Below are 21,129 nucleotides of genomic sequence, written 5' to 3'. Positions count from 1 at the left end.
ACTCCCTGCTGAGCAGGGAGCCCGATATGGGGCACGATCCGGGACCCTGAGATCATGACCTGAGCCAAAGGCAGTTGCTTAACCCAGTGAGCCACCCAGGTGCCCCCCCAACCCCATGATCACTTTTTTTTAAACATTGTTATTTTGAGAGATAATTACAATGACCTTGAGCATATTGACAGATGGGTGCAACCATCACCATAATCCATTTTGGACCATTCTCATTACCTCAAAAGAACTGTCACACCCCTTAGCTGATATCCCCAACCTACTGTCACCCCTAGCTCGAGATAGCCATTAATCTGTTTTGGGTCTCTGTGGATTTGCCTGTTCTGGGCATTTCATGTCTATGTGGCCTTCTGTGACGGACTCCTCTCGCTTAGTATAATGTTGTCAAGGTCTGTCTGTGTTACAGTGTCTATCCGTACCTTGTTTCTTTTTATTGCTGAATAATGTTCCATTAGATGAACACAACACATTTTAGCAATCCATCCATCCATTGATGACATTTGGGTTATTTCTACTTTTTGACTACTAGGAATAATGCTGCTGTGACCATTGGTATACAGGTTGTGGTGCAGACATGTTTTCATTTCATCTATTACACCTAGGAGTGAAATTGTAAGTCATATGGTGACAGTATATTTAGACTCGTGAGGAACTGTCCCAATATAACACCTTTTCTTCCTGCCATCCCTGTATGAGGGTCCCGGTTTCTTCACCTTCCTCACACTTGTTACTGTCTCTCTCTCTTTTTTTAAGATTTTGTTTTAAAGTAATCTCTACATTCCACATGGGGCTCGAATTTAGAACCCCTGGATTAATAGTTGTGTGCTCTACCGACCAAGCAAGCCGGATGCCCCATGATTATCTGTCTTTTGATTCTAGCCATCCCAGTTGGGCATGAAGTTGTATCTCCTTGTGGCTTTGATTTGCATTTCCACGAGGCCTGAGGATACGGAGCATCCTTGCACTTGCTTATTGGCCTCTTGTATATCATCTTTCGGGAAATGTCTATTCAGGTCCTTGGCCTGTTTTTAACCTGGGTTATTTGTCTTTGTATTATTAGGCTGTAAGAGTTCTTTATGTATTCTAAATACAGGTCCCTCATTAGATACACAGTTTGCACTATTGGCATTTTGAGCTGGATTATTCTTTGTGGTGGGGGCTATCTTGTGCCCTGTAGAATATTCAGGAACATCCTTGGACTTTACCCACTAGATGTCAGTAGTACACTCCTCCCAACCCCCAATTGTGATGCTTAAAAATTCCAGCCAAGGGGCACCTGGGTGGCTCAGTGGGTTAAAGTCTCTGCCTTCAGCTCAGGTCATGATCCCAGGGTCTTGGGATCGAGCCCCGCATCGGGCTCTCTGCTCAGCGGGGAGCCTGCTTCCTCCTCTCTCTCTGCCTACTTGTGATCTCTGTCAAATAAATAAATAAATAAAATCTTAAAAAAAAAAATTCCAGCCAAACATCCTCTGGGGGCACGGGCAAAATAGCCCCCACCCAGAACCACTGATTTTTAGAAATCCACTTTCGTTCCTCTCTTCTCCATCCTATTCCCTCCCTTCCTTTATGGTAGTCATTAATTCTATTTCTTGGTAGGTTTTCTTTCTTTCTTTCTTCCTTCCTTCCTTCCTTCCTTTTTTTTTTTTTTTTTAAAATTTGTTATCTTTCCATTTAAAAAACATAAATAAATCTATATGTCTACTCGTAACCCCCTCTCCTTCTTAGATAAATGATAGCATGCTCTACACATTTTTTTCTGTCTTGCTTTTTTAACTTAACATTATATGCTGGAGATACTCCATGGAAGGATATAGAGATATTCTTCACTCTCTTTATAGCTTGCAATTCAGACCATAATGAACCATAACTTCCCAGCCAGATGGTACTTTTAAGTCCTATGCTCAGAAGACCTAATACCAGTGAAGAGTTCCTTATGAAGCTTTATTATAAACATATTTCCTGACTAATGGCTGAAATGGCTGTGCAGGCAAATCATCGGTTTTCTTTCCTAAGATAATACTTTGGAATAGGAAGTGATTTTCTTTTGGGGGGGAGCATGTGTGCTAGGAAGGGGTTTGACCAGTAGGTGCCACTGTTAGATAGCTTTGGCAAGGTTAATTCTTTGCGGACTAGTCTTTGCATTGTGTGTGTGTGTGTGTGTGTCACGGATTGTGTTTTCTTTTTAACAAATACATTGGCTAGCATGCTTGAGACACTGTGCCCCTTGCCTTTTGTGCAGATCACTCTCTGTCAGTACGCAGGCACCTTACCCCTGCTTCTCTGCTGTATGCACCATTTACTTAACCAGTCTCATACTGATGAATATTTAGGTCGTGTCCATTACTTGGCCACTGTAAATCATGTTGCAAATTAGTATCCGTGTACATATGTCCTTTCGGCCTGCGCGTGCACATTTCTATGGGATGTGTTCCTAGAAGGGGAATTACTAAGTCTGGGGATCTGTGCATTTTGCATTTTGATAGCTTCTATACTCATAAGTGAGATGGGAACAATAAAACCTAATTGCTACTGAATATCTTTATGGCCTGCGATCAGTTTGTTGGAGAAAAATGGCCTTAAGAGGCAGCATTTGTGCTGATGGTGAGAAGTCCTATTAAGAAGAAAGGCTAAGGGATTAGAATCATCCGGCAGCAGATACCAGGAAGCCTGGAGAAATCACTTAAACTTGAGCAAATAACAATGACTTACAGTGGGTGATGGTCATTCTGGCCCTTCCAGCTAAAAAAGTAAATAATTTGGAAACTAGGAGACTCCTTTAGGGTATATTTGCTGCTACAATCTGTTTCATAGGTGTGGAGAAGAAAAAATGATTTTTCCTCCTCCCTTCTAGGTTCTTGGCTGAGACCCCTCTGTCATAAAAGACTAACAGGAACAAAAACAAAAGAAGGCTTAATAACCTATGTACCTCCTGTATACATGGGAGAAACCCAGGAAAACTGAGTGACTCCCCCAAGTGGCTCAAGCCACCATGTTAAATAACCTCTCCAGATAAAAACAAACGTTGATGTTGGGAGTGGGGAGCCAGTAAGGGGGTGGGGGGTGAGGAGTTCCCCGGCAGAACGCGGGAAGCAAGGGTCTGATTGTGATGCAGATTGAAAGCCCTGCTTTTAACATTCATTTGACTTTCTAGAGATTTAGTCATCCTCTTCCTGGTACCCAGTGGGAGACACCCTTACAGATGGAGATTTCCCTTATACATGTAAATATCTCTCCCAGCGGTAGAAGACATGGACAGCCGGGGGAGATATCTAAGAGGCCGTATCCCTTATGCACAGAAAAGGAGAAATACATTTTTCTCTAAGAGCAGAGGGAGACTCCAGACTACCAGGAAGAGAGTGAATAAAATTTATTTTATTGTGTTATTTCTCTGCTTAATCCACAAGCTGAAACAGAAGGCTCTGGGAATTTGCTGAATATTTAGGGGTCTACAGCAAGTCTGATTTTTTGGCTTGCTTCAAAGTAGGGGTACCTGCTTTCTGGACAAGGCTTACCAAGAACACAGCTGTGGGTGACTTGCATTCTGACTCTGTGTCAGTCATGTGGCGGCTGCTGACACCTTTGACCTTGAATTTGGCTTCAGATTTCTCTAGTTCATGTGGAGGATAGTTCACGGCATTGTGTACTTTATATATAGAATATTTGGGGGTTTGGACACATATACAGGAAGGATGATCTCAATCCAGTATTTAGGTATGTGGCTATGCTTAATGTTTAGCAGTTCTTTTCTGTTTATTGAAAATAGTAACTAAAAAAACCCCTGAATTTCCATAAGATGCAACACTCAGAAAACAAAATCCGAGTCTTGCCTTTATCACATCAGTACATACATGTATACTTGGATAAAGGTATTGGTAATGATGAGGGAGCAGGAGGCTGGCTGAGGACAAAGCAAAAGCTGGCGCCTTGCACCCCCTCTTCACCCGCTCCCCTCCATAAGTGTAGCATCCCTCAGGCAGCCCTGACTGCCATGAACAATAAGCAAATAGTTAACTTGCAGAGCTCACAATCCTGCTAGACACGAGTCTCCCTTGGCTTACAAATGTCCTAAATCTCACTAACAAAGACGATTGATAGCAGGATTGTGAGACCCCACCAAAAAGTCTCCCAAAGATCTTAATGTTAATGGCTGGTCTAAAGACAACATTGATCCAGCAGAAAGGGCAAGGCCTCCGGCAGGCCTGGAACATCCTGGCACCTTGTAGGCCCTCTTTAGCATATGAAAACTCCGTTGAAACCTCCCTTTCCCTCACCTTCCCCCAACCTCAGGGTACATAACCTGCCATCCCTCACAACCCGGGGCAGCAGCTCTTCCTGCCCTCCGGTCCTGTCCTGTGCTTTAATAAACCACCATTTTGCACCAAAGATGTCTCAAGAATTCTTTCTTGGTCATCGGCTCCGGACCTCAGCCCACCAAACCTCACCTAGGTTCTAGAACTTCATCAGTAAGGAAAAGTGAGGAATTTGAAGCATTTTAAGCAGATGCAAGTGGACATTTGAGATTGCGTTATTTGGTACTTTTTCAATTTTATTTATTGTAGATATAACTTCTTTTATCCCTTTTTGATGCAGGGATTTTCAAAGTTGAAATTAATTTCACATTTGACAGTGGATTTGTGGCATAGTTACATCTAATTAAAAGTCGATTCAGGTGAAGGGTAATTTCTGCTATACATTAAGCATAATTAATGTATGACATTTTCTAGCTCTAGATGAAGCTGTTTGAAACATTTTTTCTTCCATGTTATTTTTCAACAACTTTGTATGGAAAGCAAATTACGAGGCATTAAAACAAACCCAGACAGCCACTCAGAGTAACCTTTCAGGTGACTTTTTGTTACTTTGAAGACTGCTTTGCATTTAGAACATTGAGTGAGCATCTCCCAACTAACAAAACAGTCTTTTAAAAAAGTTTTTCAAAGATTTTATTCATTTATTTGACAGTGAGAGAGAGAGGAAGAGAGCGAATACAAGCAGGGGGAGTGGGAGAGGGAGAAGCAGGCTTCCCACCGCGCGGGGAGTGCTCCATCCCAGGACCCTGGGATCATGACCTGAGCCAAAGGCAGATGCTTAATGACTGAGCCACCCAGGCATCCCGCGAAACCATCTTATAGAAATCCTTTGGAGCTTTGTTTGGGCTAAAGAACTTTTCTTCCCATCAAAGTGGTTGTCAAGAAGATTGCTGTACTATGGCTAAAATAGCCTTTTATGGACCAGTTTCGGAGCCTAATAGTTATTTAATCCTGTCTCTATGGGGGCAGTAGGTACAGAGTTGGTATTAGGCTGTTAGCCAGAGAAACTACTTTTTATGTGAAGAAAGAACAACTCTACAGGCATGATGGCTGCCTTCTAATGGCTAGGGCATCTTCTCCACCCCCTCCCCCGCCTTATGCTTGCCTACTCTTTGGAAAGAGATGGCGTTTGCCGTGCTTGGAATGAGTCCCCATTAGTGAATCACAGGGTAGTCTGTAATTTTAACAGTAAGTGACTAAATGAGTACTTCAAAGCTAATGTATTTGACGGCTTTTGTTCCTTGAGCTCAAAGGGAGATGCCTTAGGAATAGGTATTTCAACTACTTGAAAGATTTTTCTGCAGTAAAAATAACTGGATGCTAGTGGAAAGAGACTATTAAAAAGAAAAAAAAAGTCACTGTACATTTAGAGCTCGTATGACTACATCTATGGGCAGCACAGGCGTTGTGGCCACATTAATGCTAGCAGTGTCGGCAACTAGGACTTTCTGCTGTGCTAGAATGCTCTGTATCTGTGCCATCCAATATGATAGGCGCAAGTCACGTGGGGGCTGTGGAGTGGTTGAAATGTTACTAGGGCGGCCAAGGGACTGAACTTGAAATTTTACTTCATTTTAATTGATTTAAATGTCCATAACCGCCACGGTATTGCCCAGCACAGGTAGACCCTTAGATACTTAAGAATCCAGAATCTGGAAAAGAATACTGTGGGTTAGAGTAAGAAGGGAAGGTCGGCAAAGGCTCGGAGACTTCACAGAGAGGAGAGGAGGCACTGGCTGGGTTGGGATGTCCACGATTTGCTCCTAAAATACCGAGGGGCTTGACTGAAGCAGGCGGCTCCCGTAGGGAAGTGGAGGGGAATAAGAGAGGCTGGTATGGATTTGTGAGGGTCCTTGAGTATCAGTGGCAAAATTAATCCTGAAGACCCTAGGGAACCAATGAGATAATACCCTCAACTGTGACATATTATGCAAACACCATACTCATTGCTGAAGACTTCTGAATAGAATGAGTGCTTTAGGCAGATTCAGCTGGCATGGGATCGAGAGACATGAGAGGGAAGAGAAGACTCTGGGCACAGCACTTGGTTGAGTCTTAAGGCAGCCTCAGTCTGCGATCTCAGGAGCTGGGTCGGAGCAAAAGTTAGGAGTAGAAAGATCTGGGGACGTGTGGGTGGCTCAGTGGGTTAAAGCCTCTGCCTTTGGCTCAGGTCATGATCTCAGGGTCCTGGGATCAAGCCCCATATCAGCAGGGAGCCTGCTTCCCTTCCTCTCTCTGTGCCCGCCTCTCTGTCTACTTGTGATCTGTCTGTCAAATAAATAAGTAAAATCTTAAAAAAAAAAGGAAAAGAATAAGAGAGAGAGAGTAGAAAAATCTGCCTGGCAGAGCAGGGGCAAGTGAGGCAAACTGTGAAGGCCTCAAAGAAATGGTGGCAAATCTTGCTGGATGTGGGAGACGAGATGAATGTTGGAAAGTTGGCCAAGAACGCCAACGAAGTTGACATGTACATACTATACCCACATTACATACATCTCTCCATACATTTTCACCTTTCCTTAAGGTCCTCACATGATAATTTGTCCAAGTCAGTAAATCTTAACCCAGGCAGAGAAGGTATCTCTCCCACGCGTGTCCTCTGCATTGCCACCATTTCTTTGAGGCCTTCACAGTTTGCCTCACTTGCCCCGGAGGCCTCCTGCCTAGCCCTAGCCTCCACTCTGTGACCACTCCCCACACTTTACGGCCTCTGTATTGGTGCCACCTCAACTTCCCGAAGCACAGTCACATCACTTTATGACTCCTACACCTTTCTACTCCCTTTTTGACCTTGGTTTATCATGGCAACCAAGGACTTTCATGATCGGAAGCCAGTGTGCCTTCTATAGTCCCTGTAGCTGGCTTTCCACCCAAACCGTAGTATGTGTATTTCTGCACTGCCTTGTACTTACACATATATTTACTTGGGGTGTTTTTTTTCTCTCTCTTTTTAAAAAAAGATATTTATTTGAGTACTCTTTATACCCAACACGGGGCTTAAACTCATGACCCAGAAATCAAGAGTCACATGTTCTTCCGACTGAGCCAGCCAGGTGCCCTGTGTTTTCTCTCTCTTATATAGCTCAGTGCTGCTCATTCCCTGCAGGTTCCTCTCAAGGCTCTTCGTACTAATCCCAGTGGGAAATACTACTTTCACAATTAAGCCTTTTCCTGACCTGATCCCAGACTTGCCGACTTAGGATCTCAGAGGCCTAGTAACTTCTGTCTTTTATGGTATCTTGTGTAATGTCTTGCCCATAGTAGTTGCTTCATACATGGTGCAGTTGAAAGAGATAACACATATTTATACTTTGAGGGGCCAACCGAATGCCAGAATCTAGGCTAAAATGGAAAGCTAGCATGACCTCGATATTAGAACTCCGCAAACATTGGCAAACAAAAGATAAAACCCAAAACTATAGATTAATGTTGATTATTGATAAAGATGTAAAAATCTTAAATTTTTAAAAAAGATTTTATTTGCTTACTTAACAGAGAGGGAGAGAGAAAGCACAAGCAGGGGTGGACCAGCAGGCAGAGAGAGGAGGAAGCAGGCTCCCCACTGAGCAGAGAGCCCCAATGCAGGGCTTGATCCCAGGACCCTGGGATCACGACCTGAGTCGAAGGCAGATGCTTAACCGACTGAGCCACCCAGGCACCCCAAAGGTGTAAAAATCTTAAATAAAATATTAGAGTGCCTAATTTAATAGCATTAAAGAATACTAAATCATGACTGGATAGTGTGTTTGTCCTGGGGATTGAATCAATTGGCACATTATATTGATCAGACAAAAGAAAGAACCCCCATATCACCACAGATGCTCAGTGGCAATCTATAGAACCTAAACCCTCCTCAGTCTCATAACAAACTAGGAAGAGAAAGGGAGTTCTTTTTTTTTTTTTTTTTTTTTTTTAAGATGTGCATTTATGTTTTGGATAGTCCTTGACTTTTAGTTAAAAAGGATTTCTAGTTACTAAATAATTTTGGCAGATTTCTTGTTCTTTAGAGAGATTATAGCATGATGTTCATGAACTTAATTAAACTGAGATGGATATGAGAGACTAGAAGAAATACTTTGGAATCAGAACCGGTATCTAAATCTGAGCTCCTCAATTACTAGCTATGTTGAAATCCTAAAATATTAATATTAAAAATATGTAATAATTTCAGTATTTATGTAAAACAATTTTTTGAAAGGGGAAATTTAAAAATTTTCTTTTCAGTTAAGGTACAATTTTAATTAGCTCGCTACCCATTCTTGCCCTAATTATTCAACTACATTTGTTCTCTACTGTTGAAAAAAATAAAACCTGCTACCTTTTTTACAACTTAAAAAAAAAAAAAGATTTGTATTTACGCATTTGAGAGAGAAAGAGCATGAATGGGAGAAGGACCAGAGAGAGAGGGACAATTAGACTCTGCTGAGCACAGAGCTCAATGTGGGGTTCTATCTCATGACCCTGAGATCATGACCTGAGCGGAAAACAAGAATTAGATGCTTAACCCGTGAGCCACCCGGGAGCCTGGAGATGGGGACTTTTTTAAAAGATTTTATTTATTCATGAGAGAGAGGCAGAGGCAGAGGGAGAAGCAGGGAGCCTGATGCAGGACTCGATCCCAGAACCCTGGGATCATAACCAGGGCAAATGCTTAACGACTGAGCCACTCAGGCACCCCAGAAGGGGATGACGACTTCTTCTTCGTCGTCGTCTTCTTCTTCTTCCTTCTTTCTTCTTCTTCTTCTTTTTGTAAGACTTTATTTATTTACTTGACAGAGAGAGAGAGATCACAAGTAGTCAGAGAGGCAGGCAGAGAGAGGGGGAAGCAAGCTCCATGCTGAGCAGAGAGCCCGATGCCGGCTCCCTGAGATCATGACCTGAGCTGAAGGCAGAGGCTTAACCCACTGAGCCATCCAGGCGCCCCTAGAAGGGGACTTCTTTTTTTTTTTTTAAAGATTTTATTTATTTATTTGACAGACGGAGATCACAAGTAGGCAGAGAGACAGGCAGAGAGAGAGGAGGAAGCAGGCTCCCTGCTGAGCAGAGACACCCCCCCCCAATGCGGGGCTCGATTGCAGGACGCTGGGATCATGACCTGAGCCAAAGGCAGAGGCTTCAACCCACTGAGCCACCCAGGCGCCCCTAGAAGGGGACTTCTTAAGCATGAGAAAGATTACCTTTTATAAACCAATATCAGACAGTAAACTCAATGGGGAAATAGTGGGGAATTCCTACTAAAATTAGAAATAAATAAAAGATGTACACTATTGTGACCAATAAAGTTGTTAAAATGAGACCAACTAATGCTGTCTGGAGAGTGCAGATGGCATTCTCCTGCTGTTTGTAGATTTTTGAATCAATATGATCTTTCAGAGAATCAATAAGGTGGTCTCTTTTATAAACCATAAAAATACTCATACCCTCTGACCCAGACTTTTACTTCTCAGAAATTCTCCCAAGGAAATGTGCTATATTGACAGAGATATGAACAGGTACTCATTATACCATTATTTAGAAGAATAAGAAGTGGCAACAATCGAAATGTCCTGCAATGGGGAAATAGTTAAGACTGTTATGGGGTATCCCTGCAGTGGAGTATAATTAGCCATTAGAAATGTTTAAGGCTTTTGATGCACTGAGAATGCTCTTGTATCGAATTAGTATGATACAGAGTGCATTTAAACATTTCCTCGCTGTGTATAAAAATTTCCTTCGTTTCTTGGTGGTACTGTTAGAATTTTTTGTTTTTGTTTTTGTTTTGTTAAATTCCTCTCCAACACTCCTACTCCCTCCTTCCCCCAAGCTGGGCTTAGGAAGTAGAACTTGAGGCCTAGCTGTTTCTCACATCCTGAGAGTCCCAGCAGCACTAAATGCCAGAACTGGAAGGGCCTATGTCTTCCTGTCCCTTATTTTACACATTACATGCCAGAACCAAGGCCACACCCTCAGGGATGGAGCAGAACTGACTCTTGGTCCTGTGATGCTTCTACTCCCCAACAGGGTCATTGATTCAAAAAACACAGCGAGTGCTAGAGGAGACTGACTTTAAAGACAAGTGCCTGTTTTTTGAAGCAGTGTTCCTCACTAGCTGTTGTCTAGAGTTGAAACTGGAAATGATGGGAGCACTGAGTGGCTGGGGAGGGAGAGCAGGAACAGGGCTATTTTGATGGAAGACTGGAATCAGGGCATTGGTTTGGCACGTCAAAATTGTTTCTGAGCCTCTGACGCTGTCTTTCCAGTCTTGGTGAAGATCATGGAACTATTCTCAGCCTTTCTTTAAAAAAAAAAAAGGTATAAAATTAAATGCATTAAGCTAAGGTTACTTTCAAATCTATTAAGCCATGGGGGTCAGTACTTGGCAAGGAGAGACAAGGAGAGTTTAAGAATTTCTTTATTAATAGTAATTGGACCTCAGTGTCAGATCATTATAATTGCAAAGAATTAAACAGAGACATTAGCGATTGGGTATAGAATGGGGCCACATCCCAGACGCTCTTCTTCTGGTGCTTGGAATGATGATACATTATTTTGTTTTTTTCCTTCACTGGGATATCTTCTTCACCAACACCTGGAATTCTTCGAAACTAACTTCTCCATCTCCATTCTTGTCCAGTTCTTGAAAGAGGTCATCTAGGGTGCTGGGACCCTGGTTTTAGATGAGAAGGATGGGAAAGGGGAGAGGAGAGAAAATGAATCAGTTACCGCTACCCATTTTCTGAAATTAGAGATGCCGGGTCTCTGTTCCAACAAGGCAGCTGAGGTTCTGGTTACATGCCTTGATGGTTGGGGGTGGGAAGACCAACTTGAGCTCCATGTCCCTGAACTGGCTACCTGGTTTTTCCTATATCGTACATTTCTCTCTCTCTTTTTAAAAGATTTTATTGATTTTGAGAGAGAGAGAGAGAGAGAGAGTGTGTGTGTGTGTGTGTGTGTGTGTGCATGGGCAAGTGGGGAGACAGACATAGCCTGAGGGAAGAGAGAGACTCTGAAGCAGGCTCTCCGCTGAGCACAGAGTCCTACGTGGGCTTGGATCCCAGGACCCTGAGATCGACCTGAGCCGAAATCAAGAGTCAGATGCCCAACAGACTGAGCCACCCAGGTGCCCCACACATTTATCATTTTAATATTGGTAATGTGCATTTTAATGTACAGTTGGCTCCTGAACAATGCAGGGGTTACAGGCATCTACCCCACCCCCACACAGTCAAAAATATGAGGACAACTTTTGCCTTCCCCCAAACATAATGACCAAGAGCCTACTGTTGACTAGAAGCCTTCCTGATGACATACACAGTAGATTAACACAGATTTTGTACATTATATGATTTAAATACTATATCTTACAATCAAGTAAGCTAGAGAAAAGTGTTATGATGGAAATCATAAGGAAGAAAAAACATTTATAGTACTGTAAAAAATCCACATAAAAGAGGACCTATGCAGGTCAAATCCACATTGTGTAAGTGTCAACTGTAATTGGTTTTCTGTGTAATCTTAAGTATTTTGTCTATGCGTCTAAAAAAGAAGAAGGAATCTGAGGGCTTCACTGGACTGCTGAGAAGCCCCTGGCCCACCAACAGCTGATGATTCTTGCCCCAAGGTTTTCCTGGGACCTGGTTCTGTGAACCCGAGGCAGCATGGTACAGTGGGCAATCTGTAGCCTGCTCAGTGCTCCCAGCTACCCTGTGTGTGTGTATGTGGGGGGGTCCACTCTTCACCGGAGGGAACTGTGCTCCGGGACAGCTGCCAGCTGGCCCCAGGGCCCACAGCTAGTAGACAGAGAGTTTGAGGTTCAAACATGGACTCCAGAGCTCAAGCACTTAACTAGGAACCATACCAATTTTTCCCAAGTCCGTGTGTTACGGCCCCTGTCTACACCCTGCTGGATGACGGAATCAGTGATTCTCACACTTTGGCGCTCAGCAGAGTCACCACATGGACTTACTGACCTTAGGAAATATAGAGTGACAGGTCCCACTCCCAGAGGTTCTGGTTCACTAGGCCTGGGGCGGGGCCTGAGACTCTGTGTGCCCAGCAGGTTCCCAGGTGGTGTTGATGATGCCGGGCCAGGACCAGTGACATTTGGAGAACTACCGCTTGAGATGTTGCAAGAGATCGTGTTAGGCTTGACTCTGTTTTGGCTCTGCTACACCTGCAAGGTCTTAAGCTGACTTAAATTTTGTCTCTGGCCTAAGACTCAAGTCTTAAAGCTGTTACAGCTCTGCCTTTCAGGTGAGAGTTTATCTGCGGCAAAATAGTACCTAGGAAACTCACTGAAATAATGATTTAGTTTACAAGTCAGTTTGACTTTTTTTTTTTTAACATTAAAAAAAAATTGTAATATTTACCATTTCAACTATTTTCAAACGAATGCACTTCGGTACTGTTGACATTGTTGTACAACTGATCTCCACATCGAGATATGTTTTAGCTCTTAGGATTCCTCTAAAGACATTTGTACTTTGCTGTGATTAGAAGACCACACTAAGATAGTTACTCACTTTCCCTGAAGCATTTACGAGGTTCTAAACCATACACGGCATTGGTGGAAAGAATATAGCTTGGAAAACCTTAGTAATCCTTATGAAAATATAATCCAGTACATGATTCGGTAAGTAGATTTTTCAAAATTTACCATCAGTTTTCATACCTTTATTCAAACTATGAGTCATACTTTCTTTTTGTAGGAAATACATAAACCATAGGAAAATATAGAAAAATTCCCCAGTCTTACCTTTTAAAACAACTTGCTTGAGTAGATTGCCTAGGCTTTCCTGTCAGATTATTATTTTTTTCTTTTATTATGATTATTCCTTCCTGTTATTATTTTTCTTCCTTTTTGAAAAATGCCAGAGTGTTTTTTAGAATCTAATCTTTCTCAGAAAACTTTGTCTTAATTTTTAATTAAAAAGTCTCTTTTTCTGGGGCTCCTGGCTGGCCCATTTGGAGAGTACATGACTCTCGATCTCAGGCTTGTGAGTTCAAGTCCCATGTTGGGAGTTGGGCTTACTGAAAAATAAGTAAATACAATAAAAATCAGGCAATTTCTTTTTAAGGTCTCCTTTTCTGCTAGTACCTTTAACTCCTTTTCAGAGTTATATTGTATTTTAACCGTAAGCAAATGAGGAGACATTGGGTTATAAGGTCATCGAATTCGGCCACTTTTCTGGGTACCAAACCCAGAAACCTCAACAACTACAACGGGGAAACCCCCTCACATGTCATACTGGCAGAAGGGACATTTCTGGTTAAAATCTGGGAAGCAAATGCTTTCTTCCGAAGTTTATAGCTAAATAGTGACCATGTGGGGTAAACAGTTGCTCAGTCACGTCCATTTGGAAGATGGCTTTTACTTGCAAAGGAGCGGAAGTGTATTGGAGCAAGGAGGGTCAGCCCGCCTCTCTCCTATTCTATTGCCTCAAGATGCACTTTGATTTGGACAACTCTGGGCCGGTTTTGAGGAGAAACTGTCGGGCTAAAGAGGTTTAATCCCTTCCTGGAAGTTGTTTAGAAATGCCTCCCTGCCTCATTAACACAGATTAAGGTGCTTAACACAAATTAACACAAATTTAAATGCTTTTTGAAATATAAATGGCTGTCGCCAGATGGCATTTTGTAGGTGCAAAGTGGATTTTCTCTATAGATCGCCTGGTGAGTGTTGGTCTTCTTGACACATCCTACCTATAAGGATGAAGCATGTCAAGGCCAGCTAATAGTATTTTGCACACCTCTTTGTTTTCCTAAAAGCCTGACCTGGAGGTGCTAAATCCAGGCCAAAGGCCTTAGTGCGTTGGGTTGGTGCCCTGTGGGTCTCCTAGGCCTAGCTTCATTACAAGTGCCATCATTGCTTCCTTTTACTGTGGCTGGTCCCGGAGAGTTCCGTGCCCAGGCTGTGGGACATAAAAGGCTTGGCCCCTCTCTGCCTTCTAGGTCCTTGCCATCTGAGATGTGGCCTGCCACCAGGGAAGAAAACACACGTTCAAGGGCTCTTGGCCAAGGAATGCCCTTGCCTTGGCTGCTGTGTGCTCTGCCCCAGAAGAAGCATTCCTCTTGCTCTCCTGTGTCTTGTTCCCACCCCTCACTCCTCCCCGTCGTCGGAGGTCCCCAGTTGCCCGGTGCACTCACTTTCAGTAAACTGGGGAATTCTGTCTGAATCAATAGCTTCAGCTCCTCCTTGGACAGCTGGTTTGGATCACCTTCTTTGGCTGCGTATTTTTCAAAAATGCTCTTCAGTTCCTCGGGAGACTTTTTGCCGCTCATCGTGGTGTCCTGTTGATTGGGAAAGAAATGAACTCACCAAAAAGCTGAAGAAGCAGAGTTTTGTCAGGATGATTTTGCCAGCAGTTTCACACCTTTGGGCTCTTTCCTTGGCACCGTAAAAATAATCATCTTAGTATGTTAAATGTCTGATCTTAGAGTCCATCTGTGAGGAGACAGTCCCTTGAGCCAAACCCTTTTGTTAATAAATATGACATTCTGCACTTTTTATGCACCTGGTCTGTGCTCTGTAGGTTGTGGTCTGCAAGAAAGCTGACCACAGCTTTTAGCTCTTAAATTACTGGTAATATCTTTAGATGGCACAAACCTTCTTTTTCTCCTATTATCTTTCACACCATTCTGGAAGGAAGCAGAAGGAATAGGAGGTTGTACTAACATCACACTTACCTGGTTACCCAGTTGTGAGGCAGCTAGAAGAACCAAGAAGTAGGAGTGTGAAGCGTTGAGTGGAATGGTGACTTTTATAGTCTTCACAGACACACCACCCTGATTATGAAATTTTCCTTTTGTTTGCCATTTAAGGGTAATTATTAATGATTTTTGAAAGCCAAGCTTAAGACTGCATGAACCTCATAACTAAGGGCAAGAGCCAATAAATGGCCACTTCAACAGTTGCTTAATGGTTCAGAGTCCCAAGAGTAAACTTGGATTTTTTTCCCCCTTACATTGTATTTTCCCTCCAATGTGGCAATATGATATTTGTTCACTATTTACATTTCAGAAAGCTTGACTATGGAGGGTTGGTTATTTTTCAGTTCAGTTGCATACTTAGGCTTGAAACAATAATTTTCTTCACACTCAGAAAAAAAAATGCTATAATGGATGGTCAATACCGTATAGTTTAAGAAATTGCAGTACAGGGAGTGCCTGGGTGGCTCAGTCATTAAGCATCTGCCTTCGGCTCAGGTCATGATCCCAGGGTCCTGGAATCGAGTCCCATGTCGTTGTCGTCAGGCTCCCTGCTCTGCAGGAAGTCTGCTTCTCTGTCCCACTCCCCCTGCTTGTGTTCCCTCTCTCGCTGTGTCTCTCTCTGTCAAATAAGTAAAATCTTTATAAATAAATAAATAAAAATAAATTGCAGTATGGCTGTTAAAGTCCCTCTGATATTTTGTGAAGATTAGGTGCTTAAACATTTGAATAATTGAATGAATGAACAGAAGTATCGCTGAGAAGCAGGCTTAATAAGTGGGGAGAAGATATACAATAATTTTTGGTTTTATTTAGCAAAGCAAGTTTACCAAGTAGCATAGTAATTTTTCAGCTTTTCCAGTATTTGTTATTCCCATATCTGCTTTTTATTTCTCATTACCCCTTTCCTTACCACATATATGTATGTATATATTTTTTATTGAGGTATAGTTGACACACGATTTTGTATTAGTTTCAGGTGTACAACTCCCCTCCCCCCCCAAATATATTTTGCTAATCATTCTAAAAACTTGTGAAAGCGCTTGACTTACTTTTATTTGGCTGGAAATACTTCAGACTTGTGGAACTGCCAGGACTTAAAGGTGGAGACTAAATTTATTTCTACTCCAAAGAGTTCCATAGAAGAACAAGGACATTTCTAGGGGACATTAATCTAATACTGATGTAATTCACAGTAAAGGTTTCCAGATTGACTTTAAGAGCTCTTATCAGCTTTTTAAACACTTGCATGCTTCCATACTTGTATAATTTTCTCTGACCCTCATTATATTGTGTATAAATTGAGCGTTGTACTATTGGACTATATTTTCCTCTGACACTTTTCAGTTCTCATTTTCTAGGGCCTTATTTATGTTGGAGAACAGATGTGAAATCTTACAGTTTCTTAAAAACTTCCCACCAGTCTTGAGCATTTATCATTCCATGTGCCTTCCGTGTCCTTGTATAACTTATTCTTGCTTTTATTACAGATTCTGTGACTTTGGTATTCACCAGTATTGAGTATATATGAACTCACTTCTTGGAGTAAAGATAAACGTTTTGGGTTTAGTTGTAAGATTCTATGCAAAAAGATTCTGATTTTGGCAATGAATTTTAATCAAGATTTTAGAGAATTTCTAGTGTTTTTATACTTATGCTCTGTTTTACTGGGGAGGAAGTCAGCTTTTATTGAACAACCATAGCAAAAAATATCTTTTTCTTCTAACACCTTTTAAAAAAATTTCCAATCTACAGAAAACTTGCAATAGTCGGTGAAAACCAACCTGCCTTTTGCCAAGATTCATTTGAGAGTCAGTTGCCGACTGACTTTCCCCCTAAATACCTTAGCCTCTTATCTCCTAAGGACAAGGACATTCTTCTATACAACCACAGTGCCATTATCACAGACCAAAATCAAATCACTCCAAATGTGGAAATAGCATCTTAAGTCATCTGTTCTCTCAAATTACCACCTGTGAGCTAAACTCAACATGGCAGTTGTTATATTTTCTTAAGTCTATATTGAAGAAATGGTTTTAGTGACTATATAATGTATAAATATAAATTTAATTAAATTTAAATTTTATTAAATGTAATTTTAATAACTCTATACTATAGGACAGATATAAGTTATGTATAACACATGGCATATATTGTATATATGGGGTGTGTGTGTGTATGTGTATGTGTATGGTATTAAGTCGAAGAGAAACATTTGGGATAGTTTTGGTTAATAGTCTTTCAGGGTCCATATCTATAGTTTCAAGGGAGGACCTCTGATTAAAAGAGGCCTAGTGCTGGGGCACCTGGCTGACTCAGTCGGTAAGGCAAGCAACTTTTCATCTCAGGGTTGTAAGTTCGAGCCCCCTGTTGGGTGTAGAGATTACTTAAAGGAAAAAAAAAATTTTTTTTTAAGATTTTATTTATTTATTTGACAGACAGAGATCACAAGTAGGCAGAGAGGCAGGCAGAGAGAGATGGGGAAGCAGGCTCCCTGCCGAGCAGAGAGCCTGATGTGAAGCTTGATCCCAGGATCCTGGGATCATGACCTGAGCCAAAGGCAGAGGCTTTAACCCACTGAGCCACCCAGGCGCCCCAAAGGAAAATCTTTTAAAAAAATAAAAAATAAGGGGTGCCTGGGTTAAGCCTCTGCCTTCGGCTCAGGTCATGACCTCAGGGTCCTGGGATCGAGTCCCTCATTGGACTCTCTGCTCAGCCGGGAGCCTGCTTCCTCCCTCTCTCTCTGCCTGCCGCTCTGCCTACCTGTGGTCTCTGTCAAATAAATAAATATAATCTTTAAAAATAAATAAATAAAAATAAAAAATAAGAGAGGTCCAGTGCTACTTGTCAGAACTTATGCTTGTAGTAAGCACTAACAGAACTTGAAAAACAACCCATGGGTTTCAGATTTCCACTCGCTAACCTCTGCCAGTCACATCTCTCATCTCTTAGGTTTCTCTTTACCTACGAGCTCAAGTGTGAGGGTAAACCTGCAGTGGGAAATCCACCAATAGATAGTCTCATGAAACATTAACTAAAAATATATGGAGACAGGCAATAAACACAGGGTGTGTTCGAAAGAGAGCATTTTGAAACTAGAGAAGGGGGGAAATGCCAGGCACAAGGTTGGTCATGGAGAATGGAGAAGCAAAGGTGATTTATCTCCTCACCATTCAATTGCTTGATCTTTGGACAGCCTGCGATTTTCCCTAGGGAAGCCAAGAGTAACTTATTTGCAAAGCTCTGGTACCACAGGCTCCCATAGCTGTATTACTCGATTCCAAGTCCACTGCCAGCAGTGCCTCGAAAAGCTCCTTTGGAAGGGGGTCGGTGTCAGGCCCTGCAAAACGAAATGGGCAGGCAATGCTCTCCTGGGTTCATGTTGTCTTCAATCCTGAGGGTTAAAAAAGAGACTGACTACTGAAGCACAGCTATCCCTAAACGCTGTGTGACATCCTCCCCTTGCCTGCCTACTCTGTGCCCTACCACCAAGTTACCTTCTTCAAATCGAGGGCTGGCTCTTCCATCTCTTCCGGAAAATACATCCGTTTGTATGGGCACGCTGAGTGCCGTCTCCATGGCGGATTCCACCATCGTGCTGCTGGTCATGAGGCAGGCTGGGGGACAGGGCAGTAAGGGTCCTGTAGCAGGAGAGAGGCTCAGCGGTGCCCATGCCTCAGAGCGGGGCACTGTTCCTCCCCTGTGCGATGCTCACATGAACTGCCTGCCGCTCTGGACAGTCCGCAGCATCCCCAAGACGCCATGCATTGCTCTTTGACTGCGCACCAGTCCCGTAGTCGGCTCTGTTGGTTTCTGTTACAAATCCAGGGAGATTTAATGATGGGAGCACTCGACTGGACCCTGACATCGTATTGAACTCTGATAGAGACAGAGAAGAAGATCCAGTCCTTGTGCTCGATGAGCCCACCCTGTAGCCAGTGAGAGGAGGCACGTAAAGGAGATGACAGAGGGGGTTGAGGTTGTATACAGTGAAGGACTCTATTAGTTTCCTGTGGCTTCTGTAACACATTACCACAAACTTAGTGGCTTAAAACAAACCATTTTTTTTTTCTTCCTTACAGTCCTGGAACTCAGAATTATAAAATAGGTAGGCAGGGCTACCGTTCCTTCCAGAAGCTTTAGGGGAGAACCTGTTTCTTTGCCTTTTCCAGCTTCTGGAGGCTGCCTGCCTACGACCCCTTCTTCCATCTTCAAAGCCAGGAGGGTGCATCTTCCAAGCTCTCTCTGTCTTTTCTCTCCGACCACCACTTTGTCTTCTGTCTCCTTCTCTGACTCGGACTCTCCTGCTTCTGTCTTATAAAGACCCAGTGGTTAAAGGGGCACCGGGGTGGCTCAGTTGGTTAAGTGTCTGACTCTTTTTTTTTTCTTTTCTTTTCTTATTAATACAGTATTTATTTGTCTTCCCTCTGTCAAACCAGGAGCCAACCACTTTCCCCAGGCTGCTTGGGGAGGTATAGGAAAAGGATTATACAGGGCAGACAAGACACGAGAGAAAGACCTATGGGAGGTGGAGACAGCTCCTTCACATGGTGAAGAAGATGAGAAAGGCCACCATCAGGCAAAAGAGCCCCATGGCCTCTGAGAGGGCAAAGCCCAGAATGGCATAGGAGAAGAGCTGTTGCTTCAGAGAGAGATTCCTGGCATAACCAATGATGAGGCTCCCAAACACAGTCCCAGTTCCAGCCCCAGAGCCAGCCACCCCTACCGTGGCAGCCCCAGCCCCAATGAACTTGGCTGCTGTATCGATGTCCCTTGAAATGGCGCTGGTTTGGAAGCTTCGGCTAGGAATAAGTGAGGTCAGGGGACGTTGGGCTGTCAAGATGCTGAGGCCTTATAAGGTGCCTCATCTGTTAGGGTCTCGGGTGGTTTTAGCACCACTGCAGACAGTGATCGGCTCAACAGCTCAGAGGTGCTCCTGACCAAGAACGGGGCGGAGACGAACTTTGTGCGGGCGGACATTTTCAGGGGATGAGGGGCTCTGGCAGGAGAGCTGCTCCCAGGGCTGAGGAGACCAGCGTCTGACTCTTGATTTCAACTCAGGTCATGATCGGGCTTTGTGCTCAGGGCAGAGTCTGCTTGAGATTCTCTCTCTCCCTCTCCCTCTGCCCCTCCCATGCTCATGCACTCACTGACTCTCTCTCAAATAAATAAATAAATCTTAAAAGCAAAATTAAAATAAGGACCCTGTGGTTACATTGGGCCCACCCAGATAACCCAGGACAGCCTTCGCATCTCGAGAGCCTTAATTTACTCATGTCTGCAAAGTCTCTTTTGCCATGTAAGGTTACCTGTTCACAGATTCCACGGGCTAGCGTGAGGACCTCATCATCCAGCCTACCACAAGGAGTAATTCAACATGAGCTCATAGCATATAGGTGATTTATTTGGCAGGGTGAGCGTAATAGCACAGTGTTAATTAGGGGTCAGTAAGGAGAACAAGAGGGTACCCCAAAAACATGGGCCCATGTGGAATGGTGGGGAGAAGGCATTTTAAGAAAAGTAGTGAAGAGACGATGTTTATGAAGAGGGGTTGTGGGGAGGCAAGCAGAGGAGCCATCAGCAACGGACCTGTCTGGCCAAGGTGGAAACCACAGGTTAGAACTCATGAGGCGAGCACAGGCAGACTGGGTTCCTGAATGAGGTGGAACCTGAGTACCACAGCGGTAGGGCGTCGATTTGATCTGCGGTGGTGGAGGCTGCCGGAGCTCGCAGTATAACACAGAACGAGTTCATACTTGAAGAACATCAGTTGGGCATTTTAGAGAGATTATACTAAGTCAGTGGCTACCCCACTGAATACTAACCAGGATATAATGATTTCCATTTTGAAAATCTTCACTAATTTGATAGGTTAAAAATTGACACTTTGTTTGAATTTCTTGTTTGATTACCATTGAAATGGCAAGTTTTGTGTGCTTTTATATACAATATAAATTATATTTATAAAATAGAATTATAATTATATGTTATATATAAGTCATAAAAAAAGAACAAAAAAAAGCTCATACTTTGTACGCAACTTGAATATGACTCATTAATAATCGACATCAGAAGCAGGCTTGAAAAAAAAATGACCAGAAAAAAACTAATGGACAGGAGGAAAGGA

General features: G+C 42.9%; 3 protein-coding genes across 4 annotated transcripts in view; 1 reads left to right on the top strand and 2 right to left on the bottom strand.

The window, feature by feature from the left end:
- The window catches only part of CTPS2 (CTP synthase 2), a 100,199-nt gene that overhangs the window by 39,685 nt on the left and 39,385 nt on the right, over positions 1 to 21,129 (top strand). The window lies entirely within an intron of this gene.
- S100G (S100 calcium binding protein G) lies at positions 10,690 to 15,127 on the bottom strand. The gene is made up of 3 exons (XM_059157044.1): positions 14,982 to 15,127; positions 14,442 to 14,585; positions 10,690 to 10,962 (listed from the first exon to the last, which is right to left on the bottom strand). The coding sequence occupies exons 2-3, from the start codon at positions 14,574 to 14,576 to the stop codon at positions 10,858 to 10,860; spliced, it is 240 nt and encodes a 79-aa protein (XP_059013027.1). The 5' UTR covers positions 14,577 to 14,585; positions 14,982 to 15,127; the 3' UTR covers positions 10,690 to 10,857.
- Positions 19,401 to 20,024, bottom strand: LOC131821176 (ATP synthase F(0) complex subunit C2, mitochondrial-like). Its single transcript, XM_059157043.1, is given in 2 exon segments — positions 19,401 to 19,860; positions 19,863 to 20,024. Coding segments are annotated over 2 exon segments (435 nt in total). The 5' UTR covers positions 19,983 to 20,024; the 3' UTR covers positions 19,401 to 19,545.

The sequence above is a fragment of the Mustela lutreola genome, chromosome X (genome assembly GCF_030435805.1).
Source record: "Mustela lutreola isolate mMusLut2 chromosome X, mMusLut2.pri, whole genome shotgun sequence".
Lineage (NCBI taxonomy): Eukaryota > Metazoa > Chordata > Mammalia > Carnivora > Mustelidae > Mustela > Mustela lutreola.
This window is presented reverse-complemented; position numbering and strand designations above follow the sequence as displayed.

Coding starts and splice junctions, on each gene's coding strand:
- S100G (XM_059157044.1), bottom strand. CDS start 14,576: ATGAGCGGCAAAAAGTCTCCCGAGGAACTGAAGAGCATTTTTGAAAAA. Junction 10,963..14,441: donor AATTCCCCAGTTTACTGAAA/GTGAGTGCACCG, acceptor ATCTAAAACCAG/GGTCCCAGCACCCTAGATGA.